At 34.9% G+C, this 22,957-nt stretch overlaps 3 protein-coding genes across 6 annotated transcripts in view; 1 reads left to right on the top strand and 2 right to left on the bottom strand.

The window, feature by feature from the left end:
• Positions 1–22,957, bottom strand: part of LOC130656593 (pinin-like) — a 69,514-nt gene that overhangs the window by 30,263 nt on the left and 16,294 nt on the right. The gene's annotated exons all lie outside the window — the stretch shown is intronic.
• Positions 2,434–15,203, top strand: LOC130656597 (ketimine reductase mu-crystallin-like). Of its 4 annotated transcripts, none has more exons than XM_057459489.1 (5): positions 2,462–2,545; positions 13,215–13,371; positions 13,553–13,609; positions 14,254–14,493; positions 14,840–15,203. In XM_057459489.1, the coding sequence occupies exons 1-5, from the start codon at positions 2,490–2,492 to the stop codon at positions 14,957–14,959; spliced, it is 630 nt and encodes a 209-aa protein (XP_057315472.1). In that variant the 5' UTR covers positions 2,462–2,489; the 3' UTR covers positions 14,960–15,203. The 4 variants fall into 4 exon arrangements, with proteins under 4 accessions (XP_057315469.1, XP_057315472.1, XP_057315470.1 ...); XM_057459488.1 differs by lacking the exon at positions 2,462–2,545 and adding an exon at positions 10,828–11,429 and having other exon boundaries at positions 14,840–15,200; XM_057459486.1 differs by lacking the exons at positions 13,215–13,371; positions 13,553–13,609; positions 14,254–14,493; positions 14,840–15,203 and adding an exon at positions 3,645–4,773 and having other exon boundaries at positions 2,434–2,545.
• Positions 15,084–22,124, bottom strand: LOC130656598 (zinc finger FYVE domain-containing protein 21-like). The gene is made up of 7 exons (XM_057459490.1): positions 21,938–22,124; positions 21,137–21,187; positions 20,677–20,845; positions 20,135–20,204; positions 19,942–20,057; positions 19,175–19,305; positions 15,084–16,621 (listed from the first exon to the last, which is right to left on the bottom strand). The coding sequence occupies exons 1-7, from the start codon at positions 22,076–22,078 to the stop codon at positions 16,592–16,594; spliced, it is 708 nt and encodes a 235-aa protein (XP_057315473.1). The 5' UTR covers positions 22,079–22,124; the 3' UTR covers positions 15,084–16,591.

Genomic DNA, 22,957 nt, shown 5'->3' with positions numbered 1-22,957 from the left:
TGGTGGTGGCTCAATATGATAGTGCAACATAAAAACCATCGGATTTGCGTCATAACACTGGTTGGACCAATCACGCGCCAGTATTCAGGTTAAGCAGCCATTATGAAATGGTGTACAAATGCCGTAATCATAATGTTTTTGTGGTGAAACCTTTATAACTGCAATACTGGATTTTTCAAGGAATTCTTTTTTTTTGGTCAAATCTTTAATATGTTTTAGATACTGCTTCATTTTTGCCATTTTGCTACATTTTAACGCCGCTTTGCTTGTAAATACTGTTTAATTGAGGTTGCTATTGTGAAGGTTTGACCGTGAAAAGTCCACTTTGTTCCCCAATCGGAGAGCAACAAAGAAAAACATTACGAAAGCAAGAATAGTGGATATACGACACAATTTTGGTTTGAAGTATAACAAGACGTATGATATACGCAAACAACCTCGCGAATAATGTTTACAAAAAGCTGTCTATCAAATTGGGATTTTTGTTACGAAGTTAGACACGACATATTTTACTATTCAGATACGCAATAATATTTGTTACACACTTATTTTTCAAAATTGATTTGTGAGACCTTCCTGAACGGAGAATTCCTCGAACTTTTAATTTTCGATGGGTCCGTCTTGGGTGAACCGACTGACAGGAAGAAGAAAGACCACAAACCCACAAACCCCAAAATTTGCGAAATTCATTAATTCAGTTAATTCTGCCTACATTCACTTTTAAAAAGTTTGGTGGAAACACCTTTATTTACTAGTTAGTTAAACAAGTGTTTTGAACACTTGTCTTATCTTTTTAAAAAAGAAAAAAGAAAAAATAGTTACCAAGATGAGAATCGAACACACGACGACTCCCGTGTCGGTGCTCAGAGAGGCAAAAATTTCCATTCTTGTAGGACACATTTGCGTTTTAATACAAGCTCACGAGCTTGTAACAAAGCTGATAACAGTGACTCATGATGCTTTGCTCTGGTATGAATTGACTTCCTTGTTAAGATCCATTTTTTAGCACAACAATATTATTGGAAAGTTGCTTGATGTCATTTTCTTTTCTCCTGAAGTATACATATATTGACTAAGGAATTTTGTGTTGAATGGAACTTGGCATATGACAGTCAGGGTAAACACCTAATTAGGCGGCATGACCTAATTAGGCGAGTCGTTTAGTTAGGCGACGTGATGTAGTTTAATTAGGCTACCCGTAGTCTAACTACGCGAACATAAACTTTCTGTTGTAAATACGTGGAAATCATTGCGTTTCGCAATACAATATTTATGTGAATCAAATCTGTCAACTTTGCAGATAATTTTGACCAATTATCGTATTATTTGCATCGCGCATTGGTAACATGACCCAAACCTTGTGTGGCACTATTTGTTGTTTTAAATAATGGATTTCAACCATTCACGCCGCAGGGAAAAATATGGCGGACGAAAACGTGGCAGTGTTCACCTAAATAGGCGACACTTAACCTAATTAGGTTATATATTTCATTTTAACATAATTTTTAGTTGCGCGCAAACATATCTAGGCACGAGTGACAATTTTGGAATCATGGTCGCGTAGACTATCCATTCTGAACTAAGTTTTTTTGCGATTTTTTCTTAGGAATGTGTGAAATGCCATCAAATATTGTAATGTTTTAACTAGGTTACATATGGCCTAACTAGGCTACAATGAGTCGCCTAAATAGGTGGTATGCCCTAATTAGCCTACCGTCGCCTAATTATGTGTTTACCCTGACTGTATGAATGATCATGAGCTGTTGTATACTCATTTTTGTCATCGTGAAAAACATAAAAGGCAATGAGAACAAAAGCTGCATACTCTAAAACACGAGATATTTTCGTTTTTACCCTTACCAATACTAACCTGTTCGATTTTATCTGTATTCATCATTTTAGAAAATATGGAAATAAAACTTGACTATAAAGTTAAAATCTTTTCTTGTGGTGAAGTCTTGAACCTCGTTTTCATGAACCGAAACAGATATGTTAAGGCACTTGCTTGTGCTAAGTAACCCTAGTTTCAAGAAGCCTAAGTGGCTTGAACAATTTTCGCTATCCGCAACAAGCAAAAAATAAATGCACATGCGTTTTGTTTCTTCTCACGTGCCGATCACATGATGTGTGATCTATTAGAAGGCTAAGATACACTTATAATAACATTAAAATATAATCTCAAGTGAAAGAAACAGGGGAGAGTTACTTTCATTTATACGTGCACTTTAAAATGATCTGTGATCTATTAAGAAGCCACGTGCGTGAACTATTCAGGTTTACATTATTTTCCTCTAACAAACCGTTCTTGTCACTTAAAATTGTCGAATTTTGTTTGCCACACAAAGTCCATGGTTATGCTATTTTTTTTCTTTTGGCACCCCTGCTAGGCCATGTGCTCGTCATCAATATAAACATAGATCGATCAAAGGTAAAAAAATATTTGTACAGAAAACATCCACATTCGTCTAAACAACAACTTTAAAATACGGATGTATGAAAGATACAAAAGTGTTGAAAATAAATTTTGTACATATAGAATAACAAGGTGAATATTTTTTGAATACCGTAATGATGTTATTTTCTCTTACAAGTTTCTCAACTAGATTTATTTTTACTCATCTCTTTCATCGACGTCTATTTTGTATTAGCTGGTTTCCGAAGGACAGCTCTTTTATAATCAATTTTTGTGCGCACCTAGCCTTTTACCTTAATTTTTACGAAAGTGAAATTTCTCGAATTTTTTTTTATATACGCAAATACGGTATTTTTAAAATATTTAGGTAATTAGGTAGCTAGCTACTTCACTAAATTTGTCTGTTTACATGAAGCACAAACCGGGGCTATTATAAAAACTTGTCAGTACGGGCCTTGTTTCCATGATGTTAGAGAAAATATCGCCCAATCGATTTCGGGAAAACAACAGCAGTTTTTACGATGGCCCCGCCCAAACAGTTTTCTTCTGTATTACGACACTTCTCTTCTGCACTGAACACTTCTTTGCATGTGATTTCAAACTTTCTTTTCGTAACTTTCTTTTCGTCGTCACCATTATATTTCGAAAAGGCAAAAATGCCTGGGGACGAGAGTTGTTATTTATTCAAAAACTTAAGTTATCAAAATCCAGCTCAATCAGTATTCCGGACCAGAATTACGCCCGAATATTAATATTAGATCAGTTCCATTGTATTTATTTAGCGTTTTATATTAATTATATAAAAACATTTTGTAACATATATATTCCGCTGTAAACCAGTGGTACAATAGACTTGATAATGGGTGTGCCGAACGTCGAAAACGTTGCCGAAACGTTGTTTTTGACTTCTTGATGTTTAAATATCCATCAAGTTTCAATCAATTATTGGTATACCTGCTTTTTGATTTGTTTTTTTTTTTGTTTTTTTTTCTCATAATTCTTGTTCATTTTAACTGTGTTCGTCCTACATTTACACATTCCTTTTACAACACCATGTGTGAGCTTATTTTACTCAGTTTATACTTTTATCCAGTTAAGGCTTAATTTTACTGTAACTTCACTAAAACTCGTCTCGATAGACTTGAAGAAGAAAAGAAGGGTAAAACGCAGAATCACATCTCTTACTATAACCTTATAAAGAAGCAGATGATATGTTTTATTTGTGTTATAGTTATGGCTAGTCATGGGCAAGCACTTTTCTTAAACCCGCAAGAGGTTGAACAAAATCTGCCGTTACAAGAATTAATAGATGGAATTGAAAACAGTTTCGTCCAATTCACGACCAAACAGGAAGGTGTGTCGCAACCACAACGAATGGTGATTCCGGTCTCACAAAAGAACTTTTTTCTAGTGAAACCTGTTTACTCACTGCCAGATAAAACAATGGCAACGAAACTTCTGACATATTATCCTGGAAATGAAGAGAAGAATAATAGACCAACGCATCAAGCTGTGGTAGTAGTGTTTGACTCTGATACCGGTTCACTGCAAGGTGTACTAGATGGCGTAGCAATTACAGATATGAGAACGGCTGCAGCTACTGCTGTTGCTGTCAAACATCTTTCTAGAGAAGGTGATGATATATTAGCGATTATTGGTACAGGCCATCAAGCCGCAAGTCACATTAAACTTCTACGAAAAATCAGAAACTTTAAAGAAATACGAGTATATAGTCGCTCTAAAGAACGAAGGGAAGCGTTTGCTGAATTATGGAACGTCACAGCTTGTGAGTCAGCTGAGAGTGCTGTCAAAAATGCGGACGTCATTGTTACGGTGACAATGTCAGCAACACCTGTTTTATCCAGAGAGTGGGTGAAACAAAATGCTCTGGTAAATATAGTTGGTGCTCCCTTACCAACAACTCGAGAGGTGGACGATGGTATTATGCATTGCAGTCAAATAATTGCTGACACAGCAGAAGGTTCGTATGCATCTGCGGGGGATATAATATTAAGCAAAGCAAAGATCGACGGTGAGTTAGGAGATGTTATAAATAGAAAGTTAAAGGTTGATTTTGACAGAATGAGAGTGTTCAAGTCGAATGGGATGGCGATACAAGATCTTGTTGCAGGTAAAATTGTTGTCGCGAATGCTCTTAAAATGTGAACATTGACAGGTGCGTGGAGGACACCTTTGTTGACGCTGTTATTACAAAAAGTTGTCAAAGTATATGACTGGGTAATAACACATTTTTAGCAGCACACTGATGTTATCTATTTTTAGACAGCCCGAAAATATTATAAACAATATTCTTATAAAATACGTGTAAGGAAAATATAATTCGCGAATTATTTTCCATATTTCTTTTTCTTCATTTCAGGAAAAGAAGTTTATGCGAATTTTAAAAAATTTTCGCGGAAAAAATTGTCTAATTATCGGTAAAGTTACCTGTTAGCAAGCGAAAATATGAAGACAAAAGTGTGATTGATTTTTTTGTTTATTTGTATTTGATTAAAAATTGTTTTTTAAAACCTCCTTTCAACACAATTACTGATTAATCTGACTTCTTTGCCAAAATTTATACTATCTACCTCCTGTGTCAACCTCGTCCCTAAGGGGTTCTTGCCTTTTTGACATTGAGGGCGGGTAAGCGCAAGCGGCTTGGACATCAGGACATTGAACAAACTCTGGGAACGAAGATGCCTGTGTTACATATTTAAAGATACTAGAAAAGGGTGAATCTATCCTTTCTGCTTAGCGCTCAGCATGAGAATAGGATTGGTATCTTAGGCGGTTGTCTAGTTGTGCGATTGCTGTACTTGCACGACTTTCGTAGCTTAAATGGGAGCTTTAAATGCACTAGGTGTTGAAAATAGGCACTCTTGCCGCAAGAACATTCTAGAACCTTGTGTACTATCTAGAAATATAAGGGACATTGGAGAATATTCCAGAAATAAGATAACTATACTAGAAACTACTAATAGTAAATATAGAACATCTGGAATATACTAGAACATTCTAAAGTATCTTATCTTTAATATATAAATAGGAGAACGTCTTGTAAATTTTAGAGTCATAGAGTCATAAAGTTATTGGAGCAGTCGAAGCAACTCTGCAAATATATAAAGTTTACATTTCAACAGGTTATGGGCCCAGTCTATGCCCAAGAAGATTGAATATTTACAGAAATAATATTCAAGAAGAAGAAGCCATCTTGTGTGTCCGACGAGTTTGTTTTGATTTTGGTTTGGATTGGTGTAAAGTTCGCACGAAAAATCGTATTGTGGAAACCTGAAACGGATTATCCGGATTAGTTGAATACGGAACAAATGGCGATGGAAAGCACCAAAGTATTGATAAAACCATTGAATGGAACAAACTATGCTACCTGGAAGGTACAGTGTAGAATGGCGTTAATCAAAGATGGACTTTGGGGAATTGTTGATGGAAGAGAAAATGCTCCAACTGAAGAGAGAGAAATTCCGAAATTTAATTTGCGTAGAGATCGTGCGTTAGCAACGATTGTTTTGTCGGTGGAACCAACGCTGTTATACCTGCTTGGACCAGATCCAGAAGATCCTACTGAGGTTTGGAAGAAGTTGGCAGACCAGTTCCAAAAGAAGACATGGAGTAATAAATTGACACTACGCAGGAAGTTGTATGACTTGAAGTTGAAAGATGAGCAATCTGTTCAAAAGCACGTTAAAGCTTTGACAGAAGTTTTCGATGAACTTGCAATTATTGGAGACCCGTTGGATGATGAAAGTAAAGTTGTTCATTTGTTAGCAAGCTTACCAGACTCGTATGATATGCTAGTTACAGCTCTGGAGGCTAGTGCTGAAGTACCGAAGCTTGAAGTCGTAACTGAACGATTGTTACACGAGGAAAGCAAGCGGAAAGATAAGGACACTTTGGAAACGAATGTCAAAGCAATGACATCGAATCATGGAAAGCCAAGAAAGGGACCCAGATGTTATCACTGTGGAAAGATTGGTCATGTGAAACGATATTGCAAAGAATTAACGAAGAAGTTCGAGAGACAGACTCCTTCGACGTACGGTAAAAATCGAATGAAGCCGCAAAATGTGTGTACGGCTGAAGAAGAAGAAGATGATGACGAAGAAATCATCAGTTTAGTTGCTGAAAATACTTTGGCAGTCAAAGGAAAAAGTAACTGGATAGTTGATTCAGGCGCAACATGTCACATGTGTAACGAAGAGGAATTGTTCGAAGAAATTTCGTCACTTGAAATATCACAAGATATCACTGTCGGTGATGGATATTCAGTACAAGCAATTGGAAAAGGAACAGTAACCTTGGAAATGAACATTTCAGAAAACAGAAACGTTGTATGCAAGTTATCTGATGTCTTATTTGTACCACAACTTTCGTACAATTTACTTAGTGTATCAAAAGCTGCAACAAATGGAAAGAAGTTTCAGTTTGAAGATTTCAAATGTGACATCGTGGATGCGAAACACGGAATCATTGGTACAGCAACAAAGCATGGCAACCTTTACCATCTCAACTGTAATGGATTGAGAAATAAGAAGAATCACACAGTTATGAAATGTGATAATAACGCTACAACAAAGGAAGAAATTTGGCATAGAAGATACGGTCATCTCGGTGTGCAGAATCTTAAACGATTGGCAAGGGACAAACTTGTTAAAGGGTTTGATTATGATGCAACAAAGAAACCGACATTTTGTGAACCGTGCATTGATGGGAAACAAAGCAAAATACCGTTTCCGAAGACAGGAGGAGATCGATCGAAAAATCTCCTTGGTATAATCCATAGCGACGTTTGTGGAAAGATAGAAACAAAATCACTTAGTGGTGCAGAATATTTTGTTACATTCATTGACGATAAATCAAGATACGTATGGGTATATGTCATGAAACACAAAAGTGAAGTGTTTGAGAATTTTAAAGAATGGAAAGCAACTGTGGAAAAATCGACTGGAATTCAGATAAAAACGTTTAGAACTGACAATGGTGGAGAATATACATCCAAATAGTTCGAAGACTATTTGAAGAAAGAAGGTATTCATCATGAGTTGACAATTCCGAAAACACCGCAACAAAATGGAGTTGCAGAGAGGATGAACAGAACACTCATGGAATCTGTAAGATCAATGTTAGCAGATTCAAAGTTACCAAAACGATTTTGGGCCGAAGCCTTGGCTACAGCAACGTACCTTCGTAACCGATGTCCAATGACAGCAGTTAAAGGGAAGACACCCTTTGAAGTATTAACTGGAAAGAAACCAAATGTCGAAAATCTACGAATTTTCGGATGTGATGCGTATGTTCACGTACCAAAAGATGAAAGAAAGAAACTTGATTCAAAAACCAAGAAGAGTGTATTTCTTGGATACGGTGATGGAATCAAGGGATATCGTCTATTAGACAACGACAAGAAGAGAGTCTTTTACAGCCGAAATGTGACATTCAATGAAATCTGTGGTGAATTGAAAGACGACCGTGACATAGACGAACCAAAAGTAGAGATCGAATTACAACCTCGTGAAGAAAACACAGATAATCAAATACAGGAGGAGCAAGAGCGACAAGTAAGAGAACGACGGCCTCCTGATCGTTACGGAGAATGGGTATACATCACTCAAGAAGAAGATCCAAATACATTTTCTAAAGCAATCAAAGGACATGATGCAGACAAGTGGATGCAAGCAATGGAAGCCGAATTGGATTCTCTACACAAAAACGAAGTATGGGAGTTGACTGAATTACCTCCAAACAGAAAAGTTGTTGGCAACAAATGGGTATACAAAAAGAAACAAGACTCTGATGGGAATGTGGAACGATACAAAGCAAGATTGGTTGCACAAGGATACAATCAAAGATATGGAGAAGATTATGACGAAACAACTTCTCCGGTAGTTAGATTCGAATCAATACGAACGTTGATTGGATTGGCAGTCAAGAAAGAACTTCTCCTACATCAACTCGACGTTGGAACTGCATTTTTGAACGGTGAACTTAACGAAACCATATATATGAAACAACCAGAGGGATTTGAAATTCTAGGAAAGGAACACTTGGTTTGTAAACTCAAGAAAAGTATCTATGGATTGAAGCAATCATCTAGATGTTGGAACGAAGCACTTGACAAACATCTAAAGAGTATGGGCTTCAAACAATCAAACAACGATCCTTGTATATACACGCTTGAAACAGATGAAGAAACATTCATAATCGCTGTATATGTTGATGATATCATACTGGCCGGAAACAATCAAAAACGTTTTGATGAATTTATCAAGATGATTGGAGATATGATCGCAGATATAATGACGAAAGGAATCGGACGAGTACAGTTTGATAAGTTGCGAACGATGATCGGATTGAAGAACCTTACGGACTGCGAGTGAGGAGGAGTGTTGAAAATAGGCACTCTTGCCGCAAGAACATTCTAGAACCTTGTGTACTATCTAGAAATATAAGGGACATTGGAGAATATTCCAGAAATAAGATAACTATACTAGAAACTACTAATAGTAAATATAGAACATCTGGAATATACTAGAACATTCTAAAGTATCTTATCTTTAATATATAAATAGGAGAACGTCTTGTAAATTTTAGAGTCATAGAGTCATAAAGTTATTGGAGCAGTCGAAGCAACTCTGCAAATATATAAAGTTTACATTTCAACACTAGGACCCCTTCGCAAGGCCCTCGTTGATAGCAATGAAGAGGTCATCCTGGGTAAATAATTTCATTATAATAATCCTAAAGCACAACTTCAGTGCAGTAAGTAATTCAGTGCGGTAGAACACAGGTGCTAAACGCAACAAACATTTACACGAACAAAAAGTTAACTGATCCATGTATTGATCAATACTTAAATTTTCTTTTGTTTTTGTTATCGTATCTCAACCTAACTGTAGAAACGCAAGTAAAAAAAAATTCTCTAAAAGTTACTTCTGGTTTGCTAATGTTGTCGAATATAATCATACTTTCTAAAAACGCCCCTTTAAATAAGCTATTCGCAATAACGACCAAAATAATGTTGAAAGTTTAAATAAAACCTCAGGTGCGTTTATTTGAACTTCTACATGGCGTATACTTTTTGGTGTTTTGTTAAAAATATAACACCAGACGACGTATGCGCCAAAGTGTTAACGACGTTTCGCCACCGGTGTGAAACAACAAGGTAATTGTGAACAATAAGGAGTTCACATCTACGTTTTTTACACAAAAAGCGAGTGAGTTAAACATTTCTTCTTTCGAAGATTCTTCTTGATTGTGCTTCAAAGAGTTTGTTGCTAAATGATGAAATATTTTAATCGAAGACCTCGCATCAACAGAAGAAGATACACTGCAGTTTATATGATGACATCAGAAAGAGATGATATTACTATTGAACAGTATGTTAACGGGATAATATTTTTTGTTTTATATATGCTCCAGGTTGGTCGGTTTGTCACGTGGTATAACTTTCAAATTCGAATTTTCGCGGTTGAATTTGAGCTTAATATATAAATTAGTGAAACGTAGAACTAGACACTATATCAAGTTTAAGAAACAGATTTTCTAAAAATTTATTTTAGATTTTTGAAGAATGCTGACCTGTAATTGGCTAAAAGGTATCACGTGGGACTTTTCGACTGGGAGCATAACTCCTAAAAAAGTGATGCATTGTTAACATGAATAGTTATAAAAAATCTGTATATTGTGCAATTTATTTAATGGCGCACTGTGTAAAGGTGGAAAATGCGGTTGTGTAGTAAAGAAAAGTCGATAATTACATTTGCTAATTTATGTAGATTTTCTTATTTTTTTATTTAACTAATTATTTGTCAAGAATTTTGATTATAAATTTAATGACATGTGAAAAATCACGATATTTACCGTTGATTTACTTAACTATAGGCAATGAAGACGATAATCCCGAAGGACAAGTTGAGACATTTGGCTCTTCTAGTAGAATGTGTTAACCGACTTTTCGTGCACTTTTTCTTTAGCCTTAATAATAATTATATTATGTTTATATCTATTCTCTATTCCTATTTATAGGTCCGTTGAAATGGTATCAGAAAATTAAGAAAATTTGACATGCCAGATCTATTTAAAAATATGTTTGAAAATATGTATGAAGAAGGCATTGATGTTTTTTATGTTTTTATGTGTTTTGTTTTATCCTTTTCGCCAAGGTTCTGTACGGTTCTAGGGTCAATTATACAGGGGAAATTATCCAGGAAGGAATTGTCTTAGGGGAGAGTTATCCTGGTTAGGAATTGTCCGGCAATTATTTCAAGGGATAATTTTTATGTCACCGTTCTGTACAACGGTTATGCTCAAACTCGTCCCCAGCGCCTTTTGTCTCTTTTTTTTTACTGAACGGCGAGACGAAAAGTAAAAAAAAAAAGACAAAAGGCGCTGGGGACGAGTTTGGGTTATGCTTGCATAATTTTATATGTTCTATAATAATGTTTATTTCTAATCCATCCTTAAAATATGCTTTTTGTATACCTAAATTTTTAAGCATCTCAGCCTTTATAAACTTATGCTTTTAAAATGGTGAAAGCAGTTAACGTTCAAGCAGTTTTTAAAGAAAAATGATTGTGAGAGTGAAATTAAATGCGACCAATCTTATCTCCTTGATTTTCCCGCCAAGAAGTAAGTACAGGACACGGACATTTATCCTCAAATTTCAAACGTTGATTCTCACTAGAAAAATGTGACGTCTCAATAGAATCGTCTTTTATTTACTTTCTCAAGTAAGTGTTAAAATTTTATCGTCACTAACTTTGTTTACACAATGTTCGTATAAACAGTGTAACGGGAAACACGGAATCCATATCACACTCAGATAATGGTTGGTAGCCAGGTCTATGAAACCTAAGGAAATATCTCTGCTCTCATTTTTATATTTTGCAAAGAACAACACACTCGATTAAATAAAAATGTCTGTCGTACCGATCAGCTGTGTTTCGTTTCACCAGCAAAATGTCACTTTTCAACGATATGTTGTCAATCCACAGCCACGGTAAGGAGAAATTTATATGCTGTTATCCGATGTCGTTACGTTAAATTGTCGTCGTTTTGGCGCTCTCGAAGTTTGTTCTGTTATTCATTCAATCACTGGCTTTACTATAAACACGTATAATGTATAATGCGTTCGTAATTGGCCGAAAATACGGAAATAGCTTAGGTATATTAGCGAGGGAATTTAAATTTTACAAAAAAAGTATACTAGAAAAACACAAGCGCTATTTTGCTAGCGGTTTTGACAAGCCTGGTTGTCACAAATCTTAACTGTGTTCTCTTTCTAACTGATTCCCGTTTGCCAAAACGCCGTTGCATTACCAAAGCGTATCACCCTCGTCCCCAGGGTTTTTTGCCTTTTTGATATGAGAAATGACTGCAAAAAATACGCCGTCCTCTCTCATATTAAAAAAAGGCAAAAAATCCTGGGACGAGGGTGAAAAGCATACCAAAATTTAAATTAGAAATTTAAATTTGTGATACATCTATTATGACCTTCCATTGTCTCATGTTGTTTCATGGCTATATCGCGCCAATCTTCATAGAGCCTTGAGGGTGAGATTAAGAAATTCTGTGGAATTGAATTGTCGCGTGGTCTTATGCATCTCGTAAATCTTTACTTTAGATGAATGATTTACAGAACATTTTTTAACACACCTTTTTGCCGATATTACCTGTTTTTTCTCATTTCGGCATTTTTTCCTCTTTTCCTTCGATCTTTTGGTATCATTCTTTATTTCACGTGTTTAGCAAGTATTATATTATTTCTGACGCCGCGTATTAATTGTGAACCGACAAAAATAAACAAACGTTATCCGTAATTAAATTTCTCATACAAATTTTTTCTTTCTCACAAAAGAATATAAATAGCGAAATTATCTTTTAAAAACTATAATTAAATAATCACGTGTCTTAATGTTCGTTAACATGCGCGATGTGATTGACAATCGATGACGTCGAGAAGGCTGTTTGTGATTTTTCGTTTTTAAAAATAGGAGATACACTGTACCATTAAGACAATTTTTAGTTACCATTGCGCATGTCTTGTATACCTCCGTGCATTGCGCTACGTTATCAAACAAATTTATTTGTAGGCTTTTTGCGTAAGATCACATAAAACCCTGTTAACTAGAATGCTAGAAATCTCTGTGCTTTGAACGCCATAGTCTTAAAACATGTAATCTATAGAATAGGATAATAAAATCCAGGTTGTAACAGATAAATAATTGAAAAAGGTCTAAGTACAAAGTTGTAACCCAGTGCCTGTCTTTAATATTGTATTATTTATGATACCTAGCATGACCTATTTGTTCTGAAACTCCTTTCCAGGGCATTTTTCCTTATTGATGACTTTGACATAAAACAGCTCAGGGGCCAAGAGACCCTGGGGGCGAAAAAAAATTGTCTAAAGTAATCTTGCACGGATATCCTGAGGACGAACCATCAGCTTGTTAGTCACCTTTAACACAGCAATATGAAATATTTTAAAAAAATTAACATTACATAAGGTTATTAAACATATGTGTCGAATCACCTTCTTATCAGTTTGTAACATCATGTGGTAGCATTTGTGCCAGGTGAGGTTAAAAACAGTAATTAACTCTCCCCCGCTCTTTAAACCATGTTATGTAACTACTGAAATAAACACGCTCTGATGTTATCACAACGATGGAGAACAGCAGCACCACGTGGTGAATCGAAGCGAACCGCTTTTGCCACAAGTAGAGGAGTTTAATAAAAAAGGAATAAAACTTTTAACGGACGCATCGTGTTTTTTTATTTCTAGCATGAAGCCAGATCGTCGTCAGATATTCATCACAGGTTTAGGAGTATTTCAACTTATTTTCGGCTTACTGTTTCTGACGTTAGGAGCTTGGGCTCTTATTGCTACGAAGTCATCGGTTGAAAGAACAGCAGGGGCGCCATTTTGGTTAGCAGGACTTGTAAGTCCAAATGTTGTTACATACTTTACATTTAAAATCTTCTGTTGTATTTTTTAGGAACCTGGGATACGTATTTTGACAATATCGTGTTCTCTGTAATTTATTTTTATTGTTTGGTCCATTATATCCTCCCAGTCTGTGGTAACAGTTTTATTATGACGTATTTTTTCAATTTTTTTAGTGTTTCTTCAACGCCTATTTAGCTGTGGTTACACCAAGACATTTTCATAAACAATGGGTATGTTTTTATTTTGTAGTATTTTAGCTAACGTCGTTCCCAGGGCTTTTGTCTCTCATCAGCGCTGCGCTTGCTGTCCGATATGCAAAAAGAGACACAGGTCCTGGGATCGAGGTTGTATTTTAGCAACTGTTTTTTTATTTACCCAAAATACGTCCGAGTGACAAAAATACAAAGTTACTACAATTTATATTGAGAAAGACCTAATTTATGCATTAAATTTACACCGATTATTTTCGTATGATCGGAGATCTGATCAGAGTGAAACATTCTCTGTGAAGAATGAAGAAACGGATGTGGAATGATAACGAATCAGCTATATCACTTAAAGTTATCATCATGATCATAAATGGTTATTTTCCACAGTTTTCTACTTAACTCATTCATTGTCATTTAATGACGTATGATATGTTTCAACGTGTGCTAAGGATATTTTTTCCTAAGTTTAAGTAGCCAGAAAGAATAATTTGTTCACAATACTTTGTGTCCCCAGCGCCTTTGACATCGAACCGGTCCTGGACCCAATGCCAGAAAAAAACAAAGATCCAAACTTAAAAAAATTTGAACTTTTATACTGATTAAAAAAAAGCATGTAGAGAATTTCGTCCTTAGAAAAACAACCGATGTTTCATTTTCTTTTCTAGGTTTCCGCGCTGATATACGTATCGTGTTTCGTCTGTTTGACAGCGATATCAACAAGCATATGGTTGTTTTTTCAACTGTTAAAAGTCCCGTCGAAATCTACAAGGATGTATTATGTTTGTGTTACGATGGGATTAAATATTTTACTGATGTTAGATAGTGGAGTAACGGCGGCAGCTGCTTGGTCAGCTAAGGAGGGAAGGTGCACCACACTGTCACGGCGATCAAGAAGAAGACAGGAGGTCAGTTCAAAAGTATACTAAGAGATCCCTCAGCTTATGTACTTTTTTACGCACGCTTTGTCAACATCCAAGGGCACTTGTATCAAAAAGCAAAAAAACAAGATGTCCTGGAAATGAGGTTGCTCCCTTATTGTCATCTTTCTTACGTTACTCTTTTGCGCCGCGTTGTAAAAAAATCAAATCATTTAAAGCTTGCGTAAAGTTTCTAGGCATTCGCCCATCTTTTATAAATACGGATTATCGGATTAACTCCGTTCTTTACCTATTTATTATGTCTTTGTCTTCTAAATTCGTTCTCTTCACGTTTGCGCACAAAGAAATCATATCCAATGTTTATTTTTTTTAGGCTGAACTAAACCTTGATCCACCTCCACCTTATTTTGGTAATCGCATGATGTTTTTTGGCGGTGAAGATTTTAGACCACCGCCCTCTGAAGCAGGCGCACCACCTCCATATGAACCGTGAAAAGAACAAAAACGAAAACAAGCGCCCGCATAAAGTCCACTCGGAAAAAAGACAGTAAAAGTAGAAAGCAAGCTTTGGCTACATACACGCGAATTTCTAGATCGAAGCCAAGAGAGAGAAAACATTAAAAAGAAATGTTTAAAAATTTATTTAATTAATTATTCTACGCCTTTCCAGAATTCCTGTTTTTAACCACTGGCTTGTACTGGCAAACATACTTGAACTTAGATTCTAATTATATATAAATTGCCATCTCAATTCGACTGAGCGAAAACGAAAAGGAAAATCATTTGAAAGTGTATCGGGTCAAACGAATTCTGGAAAGCTGTATTGGAAATTAAATTTATTTACAACAGACGAATATTAACCATTATGTAATAAAGTTTCATATTTATAGAAAATACTAAATTTTTACGTAAAATCTACGCTTTTTTTCCCACTTATTCTGAACCTAGACAATCATTGAAATTTTAGAGTTCGTTGTTACTAGACGTTTCAATCATGCCGATTTTAACCATGAAAAATCACTTTTTTTAAACTTCCCTTATTCAAAGATAATGCCGAGAAAACTTGGTTTTAAATCATCAACCTCGTCCAGCCCCTTGTAGTTTTATTTAACGGGACGCAAAGAGACAATAGTATTTCATTCTGCTAAAAGACAAGAATCTCTAGAGAAGTGGAAACAAGGTAGTCTTATACAACAAAGTCAAAATTATCACTCATCTAATAACGTAACATTCTGCTAAAAAACATCTCATTGTATAAAACATCGTATATATTAATACAGCAGCGCATATATACATAAAGTAATCGTGAAAAACATTAATACAAAAAATCTTATAACTACAACTTATTTAGCTCGGTTACCGGTTACCCCACCCTCTTATTCAGAGGAAACTTCAGAGCACCTAAAACCTAAAATTTCTTTAACTACATCTAACTTTGTATTAGTTCGTATATTTGTCTCTGTCTTAAAACTAAATGGCTATGTGCAGCAAAGGAGAATAGGTGCAGCCAATACGTTTAAAAGTTCATTGGAATTATAAAAATAGTGTAAATTGGTTTTCAAACTCAGTATAATTGCAATGAAAAAATTTCAAAATATGCATCATACATTTTAGGGCGTCACCCGTAACTTTTTGGAAAACGCAACGCAGCCCAGGAAAAATGGAATTCCTACAGTTTAATGAAAATGATTTACACGAGACCCCTTTTTATACAATTTTAATACAAAAACTAAATTATAGTGAATGGCAACAAAAACAGATTTTTACTATCGTCACAAATTAAAAAGCTTTAGCTCAACAATTTATAGAACTACGAAATCTCACAAGAAGAAAATTTTAAAAGGAGAAAACTCTTGAAAAGACCGCAGTTTCTAGTTATTTTCAGTCCGAACAATTTTAATCCCGCGAATATATTTATTTTTTCCGTCAGTAAAATGAAAATATCGCAAAAAATGCCTTCCTTTGATTGATTGATATAGTGCATGTACCTTGATTCACCAATCAGCAAATTCATTCACATTCACAATTCCATGTTCCATGTGCGAAGCAAAGAGCTCAACAAGCGTTTTGATAAATTCTATTCAACTTCATAAAATCGATTTGACTATCTAATTCGAAATTCTCTTTAACTTGAATCGAAAATCATCTTCATTGCCTAAAATTATCGAGATAAAAAAATATAAGAAATAATCAAATATTAATAACTTAATAACAACAACAAAATTATGACTTTTCATGCACGATAACTTTTCCTGCAAACCCAATGTGTCTACACTGACGTTTGTTGCATCACTCAGACAGGGGTTTCAACTTATGACTTACTGCTTCATCAGGTTGTTTATCTTATAAATTTAAAGCTAGTAATAACTTTTCTAAAATTATAAGTTTTAATATGAAAGAGACGGAACTCCTAGAGATAAAATTTTGTAGTTACAACCACAACTTTTCTTATTCTCAGCATTTCTATTTCAAAACCAACGCTGAATTGTAACGAGGGATTTCTCCGTTTTTAAGAGCGCTGATTAACACTGACAAGTGTTAAATATTCTGCGAGAGAGTCCTTGTAGAGTTAAAACTGTGCATACCGCTGTGAATGCCACTCGACTATGTAGCAATGATCGCTAAAATTGTAACTTTTCGTAAATTAAAAGCCGAAAACTAACAACATTTGCGCAACATATAGAAAATAAAAGTATAAAAGAAGAATTTAAATGCAAAAGTATTTATTTCCGGGACACAAAAAGTATACACAACAAATACGTCTCATAAAATATCTGGTAAAGGTGAAACTTCGACTTGGAGAGTTCCAACACAAAAACAAACGTCTTTAAATAGATTGGTCATCTAAATCAAACGAATCGTAACCAGTGTCGTTAAAAGCAAATGTTTCGTTTTTACGTTTTTTAGGAGCAACAACATCGCGTTTCGTTTCATAATCGTCATACAAACTCAATGAGTTACTCGAGCTTCCACGCATATCATTTAACTGTACATACTCAAGAAAGGAACGATGCTCCTCCAACTCCTGTTTATCTAAATGCTTCGAGAGAGAATACAATTCATACGCACGATCGTACAACCTCAAAAACGCGTCTGATGGAAGCCCGTTCAATTTTCCAACGCGTCCCTCTCGAACATGTGTTTTTAATACCTCCAGTTTTTCAACTCGATCGTAAATATCCAAGGAGTCATTGTGGACGCAATCTTTGTATGGTTTATTACAACTCTGAAGAAGATTCAACTTTACCAGTCGTTGTTGCTTGGTCTGTCGTCCCTTTGGAAAGCCTTCCAGTGAAAGAGCCATGTGGAATTATATCGCCTGCTTTGTTGGTTATAGTTGTTTAGTGAGGAGACTGAATAATATGTTTAGTAAACAGACTGAATAATATACATCCAGCAATGAAAATTGATTTCCGTGTTATAACAGAAGATAAAAGATCAGCAAACTTAATAAAACTTATTTAAAATTATCCAAGTTTCATATTAATAATAAATATTATTGACAACAGTGCTTCAGGGATTGCATTTTATTTCCAGTTCAATGTTTTCGTATACGCACTTTGCCTATATTAAACTTTTCAAAATTTGTAAATAACAAAACACCTTGAAATCAGCTGTAAAAACAAATATTGATTGTTACCATAGAAACAAAACAGACAAACAAAAGCAAACATAAACGAAAAGAAATCTCTCGAGTTAATTAAATTAAAAGTATTATTATTATAAAATAAACCATTATCTAAAGAGTGTTTGCTTCGTTTAAAGGTCATAACTGAGACATAAATAAAACACTTAACTCTTAACATTTCTTAGCTCTACACACCCGCACTCAGTTCTACACACCCGCACTCCGTTCTACACACCCGCATTCAGTACTACACATCCGCACATAGCTCGACACAACTTCATTTAGTTCTACAAGCCCGCACTCAGTTCTACACACCCGCACTCAGTTCTAAACACCCGCACTCAGTTCTACACACCCGCACTCAGTTCTACACACCCGCACTCAGTTCTACACATCCGCACTTAGCTTTACATAACCTCACTTGGTTCTACAAGCCCGCACTCAGTTTTACACACCCGCACTCAGTTCTACACACCCCTACGAAACTCTACACACCCGCACTTAGTTTGCACTTTTCACTTATGCAATATCGCGTTTAAAAGAAAAAGGACATAATAAATAATCTTCAAAAACTGTCTCATGGGGGAAGGAGAGGGGTTTACTTATGCTGCGCCGACAAGGTAATATAACAACCACGCTAAAAAATAAAAGATGGTAACAATGTAATCGATTAAATTTATTCGGTCAATAAGAACCTCATGCTGGTTTATTCACATGCTTTTTATGTTCCTACTTGCATTGCTCTTTTCATTCAATTTTTTACGTTACCCTTCTCAGTTCTAATCTCCAAGCTTGTAAACTGTAGTTTTAACCATCGCTCTGGGCTAACACTCAAACATTTATTCGTACATATTTTGGTTTTAAATAAAAGCATTGCTTTCACGCATGATTTTCGTATTCGGAGACACTGTGTTTAAGAGCTATTGTTGCTATAGTAACCAAATAAACCCCTGCCAATGTTTGTTTTGCATTAGGGAATTGTTGTTGTAAAGGCTCTCCCACGCAAGTGTTATTTTAAAAAATGGTGAATTATTTTAATTTAGCGGCCACTTTTACATGAAAAATTTTCTTTAAACTGACCTTTTGTAGCGTGAGCAAAAAATTAAGAGATTCCTTTCGATTGTCCAAATTATTGGCAACACTCAACTTCAACTCTTTACACTCTCCTTCTGACAAGTAGTTTAAGATGGCACCGACTAGATGGCTAGTTCCTAAAATTAAAGAACAGAAACAAAAAGATAATTGATTTATTTATTCAAAATGCTAAAGCTTTACGGATAAATTCATTGTCACTGCTATGTACAAGACATTTCAGTAAAGATATACAAGAATATACATACATAAATTATATAAATACATATCACATTGTTTAAGATGTGTGTGTAGCAAGGTGAGGGCGTGTTTGATGAGATTGGGGGGTGCTGCGTGTGTTTAGTACAGTTGGGGCGTGTTGCGTGTGTTTAATGAGGTTGGGGCGTGTTACGTGTGTTTAGTGAGGTTGCAAGGTGCTATTTGGTTTGATGAGGTGGGACGTGTTGGATGTGTAATGCTTGTTTTAAATTTATGTGTTAAATGAGTATGGTAGATACGCGAGATAGAAGACAACTGTCTTAAAGCAGATTCCCAAGTATCGGTTTCATTTATGTGGCAGACAAGACGTTTGAGTTAGCCTTTTGATGCCAAATTCATTTTGTTGTTTTAAGAGACATTGTTGATCTTGATATTGACTTTTCTTATTTCAACTTTGGAAAGCATTTTTTCGTAGGAAATTTGGTTTGTATAAAAAAAATCTTAGTAAAAACGGTGTCTGGAGAAAAACAAGTATATATACTTAGAACTTTACCAACCTTGTTGAGTCTGTTTTAGAGGATCAGTTAAACATTGGAAAGAAACAACATGCTGCAGCTCCACTGGTTCATATGGAACATCATTAGTGTCCTTTAGATTACTGAACAACAAGTCCCTAGAAATGAAAGGATTTAAAGTAATGAAAATGATACATTATGTATGCACAGGCACAAAGCATGGAAAATGTCCTACCTGTTGGTACGAGAATTTAACTTACAACGAGCAATGTCCCCTTTTGCGTTGTTTATTTCAAAGTCTGCTCCTACAGCACAAATTAGAGAATGATTAAAATAGATAGTGGGTTTAGAACAAGTATCGAGTTTAGAGTGATTAGAATTATAGCTGACCCTTATTTGTAAAAACTTTACAGATTGAAGCACTGACACTAGCATATAAAGCGAGCATTGTTACTTGTTGTAACAATAGCCATATTCTGTCTGACTCTGCTCAAAATGGTACCTCAAGTAGCGAAACACATGGAATTTGTGATATAAAAAACAAGCGAACCAGTTGATTTATCCACATGCCACTGACTGGTAGTTTATATAATGCAGGAAAATAAAAAATAAACAAATAATGTGTTTTTTATCTCCCTGCATATTTAAGTAACATTGAGAAAAATAACTTTCCAGGAAAGTCACGATCTTCTAACAGGTTTGAGGCACTATATTGTTGTTAAGGACGAAAACATTTTTTGTAATATCAATGGTATAATAAGAATCAGTGGTATATACCTCTAATTAATATGGGTATATACTTTTCATAAAGATCCATTTCTTTTTTTGCAGTTGATATGCAATCCATGCATACACGTTGCGGGTCAACAAATCCAAGTCTGGGAAGCACCACTTTTTCTTTACAACATGAACCACAAAAGATTTTTCCACATCTTCGACAGTGATGCTAAAAAAATATTAAAAAAAATTGATAAAAGTCTTCAAGGCTATTAAAGACTGTAACCGTTTTTTGTTTGTTTTAGTCCTTTGGCTGAAAATTATAGTGTGGTTTTTATTGTAGTATCCTATATATATCAATATATCAAAATGTTTAATAAACAGTTAGCAGTTGACTTTCTACAAAAACTTTAAAGTAAAACTCAGTAACTATTTGTTGGTTTCGTGGTCAATCAGTAGAATAACAGATGTGTTTATACAAACATAGCTTCATAGATTATTAAGTTAAAAAGAAACATACCCTACGTGTTGAAAATGAAAACTTTGCCCCACATCTGTTGCAAATCAGATGCTAAAAAAGAATTATAATTTATTTGCCTTTTTTCAAGATAAAAAAATTTGTAATTTGAATTATCCTGACATTAAAAGACTTTGCCTTAGCATTTTAAAATTTTTTTTTTAGTAATAATAATTTTTTAGTTTAACAAGGACTATAAGAACAACTGATAGACTTTTTAATAGTCCTTGTTCAATAGCTTTCGTAAGATAGCAATGATGAATTATACAACATTTAGAAGCAAAAATGATCAAAATTTTAAGTGTTTGTGCTATACCTGCAGCCTTTGCGATTTAACAAAAAACTTAGCAAAAAAATGCTGCCCAAAAAAAATTGTCCCGGCAGCTCTTGGTAAATAGTTAAGTCGTTTTTAGCATTAGGCCTTAACAGGAGGAAAAATGGTACAATATGACAGTTTGCATGGTATAACTAATTCCACAATATCTTTGCAGGTGGTTGCATTTTTCTTACTTGGCTAAGCTATTCATTTCTATTCAATATTATTTTGCTGATTTGCTTTGTTTCGTTTAATTTGTTTTAACAGCCCACAAGTGTTGACGAATCAAATTAACCAAGAGGGTACCTTGGCAAAAAATTCCCAAGGCAAACTGGACTGACTTCCGCATGCTTCTAAATTGCAGGTGAGGATTGTAACTGTTAACTATATGCCCTTAAGAGCAATTCCGTCCTTACGTTGAAATCAATCCATAAAAATGTTTGAATAATTTAACAAGGGATACACATAATCATACAAACAGAACCTACTTCACCATCATTTTGCCATTGGCATTCATCAATATCGAATGCAGATCGTTCTTCGTCAATAATATTGATCATACGCAAACCACCATTACCTTGAATCAGTTTTTTTCCTGTGGGTGATACAGTTGTTGGATGGCTTGCCATACTTTTAGTTGACTAAAGGTAGATATATAATTCATGCACCCACACTCAAGTTAGTTTTTGGCATCCTTGTCATCCTCTGAAAGCTTACCCCTTTATTACCTAAAAATTCACCCCTTGCAACACTAAAACATATTGCAAAGACCAGGACACATTATTTTTATACACTTTGTGATCATTGTACTACTAGCCATAATTAACAAATGTAGCATCTCAATCAATCAAAAGACAGGTATAGGAAATACCCCGTTCTTCTTGTAAAACCAGTAAGGACAACAAACATGTTTTGTCACTGGTATCCCTACTGTACTGTAATAATTTTTTTCTATTTATACATGACTCTTGCGTATGACAAATATTTTTTTCTATTATATGTTTCAAGTGAAATATATTACAATGAAATTTTAATTTGTGTGCTTAGAAAAAGGACAAGATTCACCAAAACCAATTTGCAGTAATACAAGAAGAAATAAAACTGGCATTTGAAAATAAAGATGCGTTCATTTTTCATAAAATTAAAATCAAGAGCTAAAATGAAACATGTCTTCATTTGTGCTTACATTTTCTAGTTCCTTAAATTTTTACACAAAATGAGTCTATTTGATTTTCTTTAAAGCAACCCCTGTCCCAGGGAATTTTGCCTATTTTAATTATTGTGACCATTCCATAATAACGGCTCTGGGGCCAAGGATTTCTTTAAAATATTGTTTTGTTTATTGGTTGTTTTCTCTTCTTTTTTTGTACTTGTGAAATAATTGTCATTGAAACTGGTTAAAAAAAGCAAGCAACCTCGTTATCAGGCCTCTGAAGGTGAAAAATATGACAATGTTTTTTTAGAACACAAAATCTGAACAATTTAGTCTTGGAGCAATGATTCTTTCT

The sequence above is a fragment of the Hydractinia symbiolongicarpus genome, chromosome 9, assembly GCF_029227915.1.
Source record: "Hydractinia symbiolongicarpus strain clone_291-10 chromosome 9, HSymV2.1, whole genome shotgun sequence".
NCBI classification, from domain to species: domain Eukaryota; kingdom Metazoa; phylum Cnidaria; class Hydrozoa; order Anthoathecata; family Hydractiniidae; genus Hydractinia; species Hydractinia symbiolongicarpus.
This window is presented reverse-complemented; position numbering and strand designations above follow the sequence as displayed.